The sequence below is a fragment of the Solanum verrucosum genome, unplaced genomic scaffold (assembly GCF_900185275.1).
Source record: "Solanum verrucosum unplaced genomic scaffold, falcon-dt-bn FXZP01000003.1, whole genome shotgun sequence".
Taxonomy (NCBI): Eukaryota; Viridiplantae; Streptophyta; class Magnoliopsida; order Solanales; family Solanaceae; genus Solanum; species Solanum verrucosum.
Window position 1 is genome coordinate 1162068 of NW_026020120.1, and position 12395 is coordinate 1174462.

At 33.0% G+C, this 12395-nt stretch overlaps 2 protein-coding genes across 6 annotated transcripts in view; one reads left to right on the forward strand and one right to left on the reverse strand.

Annotated features, from left to right (window-relative positions):
* Window positions 1-12395, forward strand: part of LOC125825752 (elongation factor 1-gamma 2-like) — a 1064241-nt gene that overhangs the window by 564288 nt on the left and 487558 nt on the right. The window lies entirely within an intron of this gene.
* On the reverse strand, window positions 15-4100 carry LOC125825751 (serine carboxypeptidase-like). Its single transcript, XM_049505061.1, has 8 exons — window positions 3701-4100; window positions 2749-2917; window positions 1732-1851; window positions 1451-1594; window positions 1209-1359; window positions 1035-1123; window positions 493-751; window positions 15-297 (listed from the first exon to the last, which is right to left on the reverse strand). Exons 1-8 carry the CDS (start codon window positions 4033-4035, stop codon window positions 50-52), a joined length of 1515 nt encoding a protein of 504 aa, XP_049361018.1. The 5' UTR covers window positions 4036-4100; the 3' UTR covers window positions 15-49.

The following is a 12395-nucleotide window of genomic DNA, read 5'->3' on the forward strand; positions in this document are numbered from 1 at the left end:
ATATCAACTTGTAAAACTGTTATTGGGCCTTAATTGTAAGTTGAAGAAACTACATATGAGCAAAGTGACCTTCTTTAGACAATTTCCCTTGCATCCATCTCTGCAGCATTTCAAGTGCTGCCTTAGGTTGATCCATTGGAACCATGTGTCCTGCATCATGGACCCTAAGGAAAGTTAGAGGCCCGTGGTTCTTTTCAATTCCTTTCTCTTCACCATCTACTGTAAAAGGAACCGATCGTGCTGCCCCAAAATCTTTCTGTCCAGACCATTCCATTGCATGCACCCACCTCGAGTTCCCTGTCCATAGCATGAAAAATAGTTTAGTTATGAATCACAATAACTAAAACTATGTCTCTATCACAAATAAATTGGGGTCGGCTATACTGAGCATGTTATGCCTTTTAAGCTTACCTCAAACTATTTAGCTCTGTATAAGTAGATTTCCATTGACTGCACATAAAAAATGTACTATCACAAATGAATGAAGCTTACCTAGCCAGTTGCAGATAAGATCATATTCCCCGGCATACACAAGTAGCTTGATTCCATCCTCAAGGAGTGGAGGAATACCAGCTTCAAGATTCCTCATCCAATCCAACTGCATTGCCTGGTAAACTGTAGAACTACACGACACAAACTCAATATCCCCGACACCAAGGGCATGTTTAACCTGCTCATCATTGAGGAGATTTTCCATGTTGGAAAAGTCATAGCAGAGATCACCATCACAAGTCTTTCTGACATCATAGTACTGCAGGTCCCAAGTAATGAGTTAATACATGTTACACTACTAAAAATATTGGAATTAGCGGCAGGACAAATTCAGTAGCTAAATATCAACATCCGTAGCTAATCTTATTCAACAATGAGTTAGCTACCATTTATCGAAAAAGTTTGTTAGCTATGAGTAATCTAGCAACGAAGTTTATAGATAATTCCAGTTTTTATGTAATGTTATCGTTAGAAATCGGTGTGATTCTAGTTACCATACTATTAGCTCGGAGAGAAAAATAAAAGAAATTATGCTTTCTTACATTTTTGTTACCCACAACATTCATTATCTTGTTGAAGATACTTGTGCAAACAAGATATGCCGCCATGCAAGCACTTCCACCATCAGTTCCTAAAATTTTTTGCATAGCACACAGATGATGTCAAGAATAGTGAAGTATTTAAATGATAAATACAGTTGGTGAGATGAAGATTACCACAAAGCTTAATTGCCTGTTGACATTTTGGATATGAGTTGTCAATGACATTGTAATCAGATTGTTTGATCAATCTCATATCCAATGCATAGTCAGTGTAGGCTTTGTACTGAATTTCTGGATTAGTGAGTCCATTACCAATGGCGAATCCCTAATCGAATATAATTAACTGAATTAGCACCGCAACCAGTCCAAACAAAGCAAATTAGCTTTGCAAAATGAGTTAATTAGTTATAAATTACCTTAAGATTTATTGGAATTCCTTCTTTATTCTTGTTACCTTGATGAACGCGAGAAGCAAATGCAGGAATGTAATGCCCAGCATATGATTCTCCAGTTATGTAAAAATCATTCTTTACATACTGAGGATGTGCCTTGAAGAAAGCCTATGCATAAAAAAGGACAAAGAAATAACATTCAAATATTTGGACAATAATATTTTATTAAAAAAAGTAGAGGTTTAAACTTTAGATTTGGAACAAGAGAGAAAAAAAAAAAAGGAACAAAACAGAGAGTAACAAACCTGCAAGAAGTCGTAAAGGTCGTTGCTAACACCCCTTTCATCGTGACGAATGTCATCATCGTCTGATGTATAACTGAAACCAGTTCCAGTTGGTTGATCAACGTATATTAAGTTTGAGACCTGTTGAATTATAATTCACTCCGTTACATATTCGTTTAACTACAAACATGAATCAAGAGTGTAATTCAAAAAAATCTCTCTTTTCCCAGTTTAACCATTTGATATTCGAGAGCCCATTGGGTCAATGTAATTGGAATTCGCGCCTAATATTTTTGATTTATGACCTTTGCTAGCTAATAATTGATATTGAAAAACCACTTTAATCAACAATTCTATGAGAAATTTGAGTAGTGGAATCTTATTTATTCAGGAAAAAAATGAAAAGCAAATAAAGTGATTATTAGGGACTTTATGTTATGTCCCTATGTCATTGTGGGGGGCGACGGGGAGGAGGGGGGGGGGGGAAGTAGAAATTAAAGATGTATAGGTTCACAAAGTGGATGGGACTTTACGTGTAAATGAAGATAGAGCAAAAGGCTGCCAAATTTTCTCTTCAAAAATTAAAAAACAAAACAAAAGAAAATTTGCTATGTAAAAAAAATTCTACTTGGTAAAAAACAAAGATGCTTTGCATGATAATTTTCTTTTTTGAATGATATTATATATGTTTTGATAACGTGGAGTGAATTCTCATCATTATTTTCAAAATATCTAAACCCATATTTTATTTTATCTATAATTAAATTGTGTTACGATGAATTTAGATACACCTCAACTTGTTACATCAGTACTTACCACTTTTTTTGAAATAGAGTGCCTTAATCTTCAAAGAACAAAAGTAAACACATGAATTTTATGATTTTAAATTAATAATATGTAAAATATGTATTTTTAATCTTGTGATTTTAAATATGTTATATGTAAAAATAGAAATTAAAAAATTGTCAAAAATAAATAAATTAAAACTGACTAAAAGAAAAAACTAGGCAATTAAATTGAAATGAAATAAGTAAAAACCTTGTCCCAGCCAAAATTATTCCAAACAAGTGACATATTGTCTGCTATATTGAAAGGTCCATTTTCATAAAACACAGCCAATTCACTGCTACATCCTGGCCCCCCTGTTAGCCATATAACAACTGGATCATTCTGGCTGCTTCTTGATTCAAAAAAGAAATAAAACATCCTGCCAAACAAATTAAACAATTCATAATTACACCAAAACAAAAGATAAAAATAACATTAAAAATTACCAAATATTTTTTCTCTGGAATTTAACTGGAAACACTATAATAAATAAAGGATTTTCTATAGTAAAATATAATATAATATAATATAATATAATATAATATGATATGAGTATTTATAATCATAATAAATATTCTATATAAATATCACTTAAAACTTTAGTAATAATATATTTTACTGTTATTAAATATCTCTTTTGTTGTTGTCATAAAAAAATCATGAATTTAAGAACACACATTATTTTGATTTCGGTCTATAAAATCATTTTATTAAAGGTAAAATATTTTTTTTAAATTAAAGAATTCTAGAAATAAAAAGGGTCATTCTTTGCGTAATAAAGTGACAAATCGAATGTATTAATCATCATGGGCGGGGCTATTTCAATGATTACGAGTTTTGCCGAATTTAGCACTTCAGCCTAAACTTGGTATTTATATTAAAAATACGTATAAATCATTAGTATTCCCTCCGTTTTTATTTTATGTGAGGTTATTTGATTTGACACGGAGTTTAAGAAAGAAAAGAAGATTTTTAAAATTTATGGTCCAAAATGAATTATAGAAATATAAATCATTTATTAAGGATAAAATAGATATTTTATAATTAAGTTATTACTTAATATAGAAATGTGTCATTATTTTTTGAACTGATTAAAAAGAAAAGTAAGTCATATAAATTGAGATAGATGAGTAATATAAATATAAAACTGTGTTAACCATACCTTGCATCTTTAGTATGTGGAAGACGATAATAACCGGCATGATGACCCAAATCTTGAACAGTGGCCCCTGAATCACCAAGATAAGATAAATTGAATCTCTTCTCAAAGAGAGTTTGCTGATGAGTAGCAGCTAAGGGTGATGATGAAGCCTTGTTGATATCATGTTTAGGGAACAAATTAAGTTGTTTGATGAGTTTTTCTGCCACTGGTACAGGGAATTTAGCAGAAGATAACATAAACTCATCCTCATTATTGGATGAAGAAAGGGAAAGAACACGAGAAGAGAGAAAAACAACAAGTAAAGCAAGAAAGAGTACAGATAAACATGATGCCATTTTTCAAGATTTAATTAGGCTCTTCACTGAATATATTGCTATTTATAAGGAGGAGGAGGAGAAGGAAGAAGAGTGTGATATAGGCATTGTGTGCTTTGTTGTGTTGTGTCACTGTGTCTGTGTGAGAGAGAAAGGGCGGGGGGAAGAAACATGGGATTCAAAACGCTTTGCTTGTTTAAAGTGATGCTAATATGGACAAACTACTCATTCTTTTTGGTTGAGTGGGTGAGGTCAAGAAAAAGCAACAATTCTTTCATATAAGTTACTTCATGTGTCCCAATTTAAATATTTTAATTTAATTGTGTAACCATTTCGTGCGGAGTCTCAAAAAAATTTGAAATACGTTGTCAATTTAAAATTTTGGATGACATGAAAAAAAAATGGAATTTGAAATAGACCTGGGCTGATGTTATCCCGACATAGCAGAAATATTTTTGCTATGGCAACTGCTATAGTGGGGTCAGCAGCGCAAAAACTGAGAAACACAAATTGTTTTATTTTTCCTCCTCTTCAGTGGTAAAATAAACGAGGGTTACTCCAAAAATCCTCCAAAAATTGCTCCAAGCTTTGGGACAAGGGAGATGAGGGATTCTAGCACAAGGTGGGTCAGGCCCATGGGTTTCGGATCTATGCTCGTTAGGATTATCCCCTCGGATCTAGAAGCTTGTGCTCAATGTTCTTCAGTAGTTGTTTGGCGTCTAGTAGGCTAAGCTTAACTGAGTAGTTAGACATATCTTTAATTGCACAATTCATATTAATTGTTGAGAGTTGCATGTATAGGCCTTCGGGCACAAAGTCTAGGCGGATGAATGCGTGTTTATAGTTGTCTAGGATGGAAGGGTTCTTGATTCGCTGGTGTTGACGTCATTATTGTTATTGGGTGTTATCTTAGTGGTGTTATTTATGGGTATTGGGTCATAAGCGAGAAGAAATGTTCGGAAAGAGTTGTCCAGGAGTAGGTGATGATTGTTGTTTTCCAGGTTAGGATATATATGCATGTTAACTGTCTCTATTGTAAAATTTATACAATGCATGTTGGAGAAATCATAAGGTTTGAATGTGAAATGATGAATTGTTTACAATCTCATGCAATGAAATTATTTTGTTTACTTGTATTTACAAGCGTGTTTGTATTTTATTATGATTGTGATTGTGTTTTTGTAACTATCAGGTGACTTAGGTACCACATCTGGTACAAATATCTCTTGGTTGGCTCGGGCGCCACGCTTGGTATGGGATATCTCTTAGTTGACTCATGTACAATGCCTAGTACATATTTTTAGGTTATTCAGGTACCATGCCTGGTATAGGATATCTCCTGATTGGCTCGAGTACCATGCTTGATACATATTATCGATTGAATCTGATACCTCATTTGATATATGATATCTTTTGGTTGGCTCGTGATCCCATGCTTGCCTGGTACGTTTTTTTAAAATTTTTCTCTTGTATGTTAGTTTCTTGAGTGAACTGGGTTTACTTCTTTGTAATATGATTGTTATATATTGGTCCATGAGTGGCCGGGATAATTTTTAAATGCTGGGATGATTCTTGTGTAGACCGGGATGGCATGTTAAGCATTATAGATGATGCCTTGGGAATTCTGGTGATTCGTGTTGCTAGAAGGTGTGATGAATTAGGTTGGGTGGTTGGTTGTGATCATGTGGGACATGTTTCATGTAACTGTTAAGTCAGGATGTTGACTGGGAGCTTTGCTCATTCACTAGCTTGTGCGGTTTTGTTAGACTGGGTGGTCTAAGACATATATAATAAGGGGAATTTGAGTATATATGGTTTTGTAAGAGTCTTGCAGGTGGTTTACTATAAGGACCCCTTCCGATCGTTATGGGAAAATCATTGGTGAAAGAAATTTGATAAGAGAACTTTTGAAATGGCAAGTTGAAAATTTCGGGTTCTTAGATGAAATATAAGAAAGGTGAGGTAGGCAATTTCGAAATGGATTGGGTAAAATGTCTAAGCTTGAGTTTGTTTCTCTATTGGTTAAGACATTATTCAGTCCATAAGGCTTTTCAGAAGTAAATCCAGATAAGTAGAACTTCCGATATCAAACTTAGCATTAAGTAATTTAGAACGTCATGGTTCAAAAGTATGTTGCAAAATGGAAACTTTTTGGGAGAATTTCGAGTTTCTATTCCATACAAGTCACTATAGCGGGTGCCACTCTGCTATAACAGGGGAATTAATCCTCGCTATAGGGGGTGATTCCACTATGGTGGAGCTCCTATAATGGACACGAGTTTATGCATAAACTTCCCCTAAACCTCTCATAATTCTAGAAAAACATTTTGGGAAGAGCGAGGGGTGACCTAGGGCGATTTTCTGCACTTCTTCACCAATTTTCTTAGGTAAAGGTATATTAATTTCTCCCCTACCTTGGTGTTCTGATTCTTAGGCGTTAGAATTCTTGTAGGGTGACCTTAGGGGAGAGTTTGACTTGAATTGAAGGTGGAGAAACCTTGGTTTGGGTGGGGATATTCATGGGAATGGCCTAGGCTAAGGATTTAATTATAATTGAGGTACTTTTAGGCCACTATTCATTGATTGTGTTATTTGTTATTATTTTAGACCAAGAATAAGCCGAAAGTCATAACAAGGGGAAGGCTTGGGTTTGATAGAGCTTCTAAGGCTTGATTCGAGGTAGGTGATGGTTGTTTTTCTTCTTGTTTATGTTATATGTGTTTGTCAAACTCCTTTATTAGTATTGCATACATGATATATGATTCTAGAAAATGAAAGAACACGATTTGAAATAATAAATAATGTCAAATGCATGCAGAAGACAAACGAGAAATATATCAAAAGACACACAGATTTAAAGTAGTTCGGTCAACCAACCTACATCTACAAGAGGAGATGATCAATTCACTATATAAATATGAGAGTATAAAATATTGATAGAAATGACCTCACACTATTCACTCGGAATAAAACGAAATTCACACAAGAATTAACGTAACACTAGTGTCCCACCGTTTCTTCCCCTACACAAAACACTCAGAGTTCCTAGAACTACATTGTGAATGCTACTATGTTAGAAGGTATGAACCTCTATTTATAGAGTCAAAAACCTTTTCCTACAAAAAAAAAAACTAGTCATTTATGATAAGAAACTCAGGGCAAATACACAACAAACATGTCACACCTCATAAATATATTTTTATCAGTTTATCATGATTAGTAATATACATCTATATCAAATTATTGTTAAGTGTGATAAATTCATTTAATGGTAATATCAGATGCATATATATACTATCTTATAATGTATAATTCACAGTATATACAAATTTCCCTTACATTCAGGATATTATTTTATTCATTTTGATCTTGTAAACTCATTTTTTTGAGGATATCATAAGTACATGCATATATAAGCCACTCACTCATATTTAAGGCAGTGATAATTTGCCCATAATTGTTTCCTCCTAGTATTTTAAATTTCTTATAGCTTTGGCAAGTGTAATTTAAAAAGACCGGATATTTTCCCTTTTATCTTTTTAATTTATTTCTTCTTTAGCAAAAGTACATAAAGTTGTGAGAATTTTACATAAATTATATATTGTTAAGAGTTAATTACATTATATGTCTATTATTTTCCAAATTACAAAAATTCTTTAAATTTGATGGAATCCGGATATATCCCAAAATGTACTTATATATTACGTCTCTATTTCGAATACACCCCTCCAAGTCCTGATACATCGCGTCTCAATTTTAGATACATCACTCAATGTCCTGATACATCGTGTATGTCCAGATATATCGTATAAAGCGATGTATCAGTTGTAAAATGATGTATCCGACCGATACATCGCCTAAAGTAACGTTCTGAAAATAGAAAAGAGTTATTAATTTTTCAAATGATAGAATTTTTTTAAAAGTATAATAAAACAAATTGTGTATTTAAGAATTTTTTGTGAATCAATCATCTTGTTAACCATTCCATAAGAACTAAACAAAATTGTGAGCATGTGACACTAATCGACACGATAATATTCTTGACCTACGGCCCTATATTTAATTTTTTTACCTTTTGAACTTTTCCATGTAATATATTTCTTCCACCCCTTCGATTTATGCTATAGTTTAACTCATCATTGAATTTTATGATTATTTTTAAATATTTTGAAAGTCATATCTTAAAAAAAAAGAAGCATAATATTTGTGTTTGTTAAATATTTGAAACACGTGCTCTTAACTACATTATATAGTTTGTGTGATTATGAAATCAAGTATAGATTTTATATAGAGTTTAACTTTTTTTTTTTACCAGTATTTAAGTTTTGCACCATCTGCAAGTCATCTTAAAAATAACTACAAAAAACATTCATAATAAATGTGCAATATAATTGGTAATGTAAAATTAAAATAAGAGAAATCAGATATTATAATATTTTAAAGTAGACTCGTGATAATAGTTACTTCATAGTAGATAGCTATTTGTTGCTTATACATACATTTATTGCTTGTACCAACATGATGAGTGTGAGTTTTGGTGAGATGATTAAGGTTCCTTCCCTTTTAGTTTAAGATTTCAAATTTATGTCTTGAGAATGAAAACTTTTCTTTGGAAGTTCCGTCTTTAGCAATATCTTTGTAAAATATTTATTTAAATTAGTTGAATTTTAAATACAAATATTGAATACTGTGTAAAAATGAAGGCACTATATTGCTTAAAAGGGAAATGTGGCTTCACAAACGTACACGCAAGTCTTGTTTGCCCGTAAAGCAACGGGCATAGAGTTTTTTCATTCTTAAAGCATACATCTATCTGCATTAATTAATGACAGAAAATTTGCCAAGACATCTTATTTTCTTATCAATCAATTAAATTGACGTACGTAAAACTCTAGCAGTTTCAATCTCTCCTTTTATATATAAGGTAACTTACATGGTAACTTAACAGAAATTCTATTGGTAGAAATCAATTACTTAGATTCATGCTAGTTTGCATTATTACGAGTCTTAGAAAATTTTCGGATATATGTATTTGAGGCGTCCAGATACACTCAGATACAGGTATCTTGGATACATGGGATAAAAAATTGTAACGACCCCTTCCGGTCGTTATGGGGGACCAATGGTGAAAGAATTGAGCCAAAAGTCTTTTTGGCAATGACATAAAAATTGTAGGCTAAGCCAGTATCAGACGAAAGAGTGAGACAGGGTCTAGGAAAATTAAGGAATAGATAAGGTGGTATGTCTAAGCTTTGATCGTATTTCCTAGTAGACATTAAGGAATCCATAGGCCTTTCAGAATCGAATTTGGGTGAGTAAAACTCTAGTGTATCATATTCGGCGTGAAGAGGTTAATTTAGAAAGTCAAGATTTGAAGGTGTGTTACGAAATGAGGTTTGTAAAAGGATTTACGAGTCCCTGTCTCCATGCAAGTCGCTACAACGGGTGTAACACCACTATAGTCAGGATTTTGTGTAGAAAAGTCCCAAAAGTTTCTTATTTTATGCAACTTTATTCTTGGAACTAGGAAGGGCGATTTAGGATAGTTTCCTTCAGTTTTTCCACCAATACTTTGGTAAAGGTAAATTAATCACTTCCCTAACTTGTATTTTTATTCTTAATCCTTGGAATCTAGGTTATTAATCTTGAGGAAGGATATTAACTTTAATTAATGGTGGAAAGAATGATCATAGAAATGACATAGGTTTAGGATTTGATTATAATTCGGATATTAGTAGGCTATCTTTGATTGATTATTGCCATGAACGAAAGTATAACCTAGATGTGACATGGCGTATGAGACCTCGAGAGGTCCTACACAAGCAACTTGATATACATACAACACCATAAAATATACAATAATAGATTTTAAGTAAGACGTCTACATCATAAAGGAGAGTTGAACATAAATGTGAAACCATAACTATGTCTTGACAAGAAATTCTAAGACATTATAAGAGTGGTTGGGACGTAACCCATACACCACGTACAAAGTCTCAAGAGTAAACAATAAAGTAAAAAATTAAAACAATAAATGGTCTTCATGACTTTTCCCTCAGAGTATGAGGACTCGCCAATCCAATAGTGAATAGCAATAAAAATCTAGCCACGAGCGGAAGGAGGAACGTTAGATCCTATATTATAAAACAATATAGGCACAAGTATGCATTAGTAGATTGAATGTACTAAGTATGAGGAAATATGTGTAAACGTAGATATTATATTCTAGTAGACTTGAAACATGTAATGCATGACCAAGTAGAACATTTAAAATTAGCTTAGAAAGCAAAGTCGTTAAAACCACGAGACAAAGCTAAACATTAATAAAAGACTTAATGAAAGCGTTGAGGGAATGTCATAGTTCTTTTGTGGATATTAGCTTTAACCAACAATGGACCATGTGAGCTACAATATGGAATGTGATGTAACTCACACACCGAAAATGGAGAGTCTACTTTCCAAGGTAGAACTCTATATCATATCATTATTGCTATGTGGATCCACTAGCTAAGTCACTTAAGACAATCATATGAGGGCGCATAGTTTGAAACTGGAGATTGCTACTAGAGACTATCCTAATTGAGCCTCCATCTGAAAGTTCTCTCGGTGCTAAGTAAAATTCTAACGGAATAGATAAATTCAATTATCAAAGCATAATATTAGGAAAACTAATAATTGAAATATGAATCCAAATCATAATGTTGTATAAGAGTTAGATCCTTTCAAAACCATGATTTCATAAATTTGTTCATATATACACTTACCTTCTTAAGCATCTAAAATCATAATTTCCTTTCAAATTGTGAGAAAACCTTTCACAAATCATTGATACTTAACTTAAAAGCATCCTTAAATCATAGCATCATTCTTTCATAAAACATGCATAAAATCCATGATCAGTCCATGATCATAGTTCATAGTTCATAGATGAAAGTCAAAACATAAAGCATGGGTCCATATGAAATCAATTTAAAATCATGTAGTAAGGTTAAATTATGCATAATAATATAGAATAACATCAATTAAATCATGATCAAAAGGACCTATGGAGATTGTCATATACTGTAATTTAATTGGGTGAAATTGAATTGTACATTGAAGTTCTTTTTAGGACCCAATGGATGGAAGAGATCCATTTGAAACCCTAGTTCTTCACCTTAAGTTTGAGAGAGAATTAGGGAAGAAGACTTGATAGAATTTGGGGAATTTTAGGTGAATGGAAGAAATTGGGCTTAGTTTGTAATAGTAATATTGGTTATAGGATACTTATATGTCCAAAAATACATAGTTTAGGGGTTAGGTGGGTAGGAAATGACCATAATAACCTTAATTTAAAAGTTGCGGAAGTGACCTACGATTCATAGACCTTTCTACTGATCATCCATAGAATCACTTACTGGGGCATAAAATATTTTGCAATTCCTACGAGTCAATCCTCTAACTCGTCATTTAGTCTACAATCTGTAAACCTTACCCGTAGTCCTCAACTTTGAGTTCAAAATTTCACCAATTTTGAATCAACTCTAGAAATTTGAATTTTCTCAAATCTCAACTTAGTTCATACAAATGTCATCTACAATCCGTAGATGCTCCTACGAACCGTAGATGGGTCTGAAGTAGTAGCCAAAAAAAATGGAACATTTCCTTTTTAATTCAACTTTTCAATTTTCTAGGTGTTACAATATCTTTCCCTTGGGGACATTCATCCTCGAATTGGACTCAAGCTAGGATGAATAGAGTCGAAGAGAAACTTACAACCGAACATGAATGAAAATCTCATTGAAATGCACATAATCAAGGATAATTTACTCCAAACTAAATCATAACATAAAAATCAGTTTTTTTTTCATGAACATGTATGCATATGAAATCATGAGAATGACTAAACCACATGAATCCAAAATAATGAACCATGAGGAACTAATACATCAAGATAGAATAGTAGCGAGGGAAAGAGATGAGGATACTTGGACATTATATCGTCTTCGACCTCCCAAGTAGAACCCTCAACTTGTTGATTCCTCCAAAGAACTTTTTCTGAAGGAAGTTCTTTATTTCTCAACTTCTGAACTTGATGGTCTAGAATCTAAATCGGAACCTCTTCATACGAAAGACTTTCCATAACTCCTAAACTTTCCGAAGACACAATGGACGTCGGATCTCCAACACACTTTTTCAACAAAGAGACATGGAATACTAGATTTTGTGATGCTAAGTCATTAGGCAACTCCAGTTCATAAGCTACCTTGCCAATATGTCTCAAAATCTGAATGGGCCCACCTAACAAGGACTAAGCTTCCCTTTCTTTTTTGATCTCATCACACCCTTTATTGGTGAAATTTTTAAGTAAACCCAATCATCAACATCAAATTCAAGCTCTC

Coding starts and splice junctions, on each gene's coding strand:
- LOC125825751 (XM_049505061.1), bottom strand. CDS start 4,035: ATGGCATCATGTTTATCTGTACTCTTTCTTGCTTTACTTGTTGTTTTT. Junction 1,852..2,748: donor ATAATTTTGGCTGGGACAAG/GTTTTTACTTAT, acceptor ATAATTCAACAG/GTCTCAAACTTAATATACGT. Junction 1,124..1,208: donor ACAGGCAATTAAGCTTTGTG/GTAATCTTCATC, acceptor AAAAAATTTTAG/GAACTGATGGTGGAAGTGCT.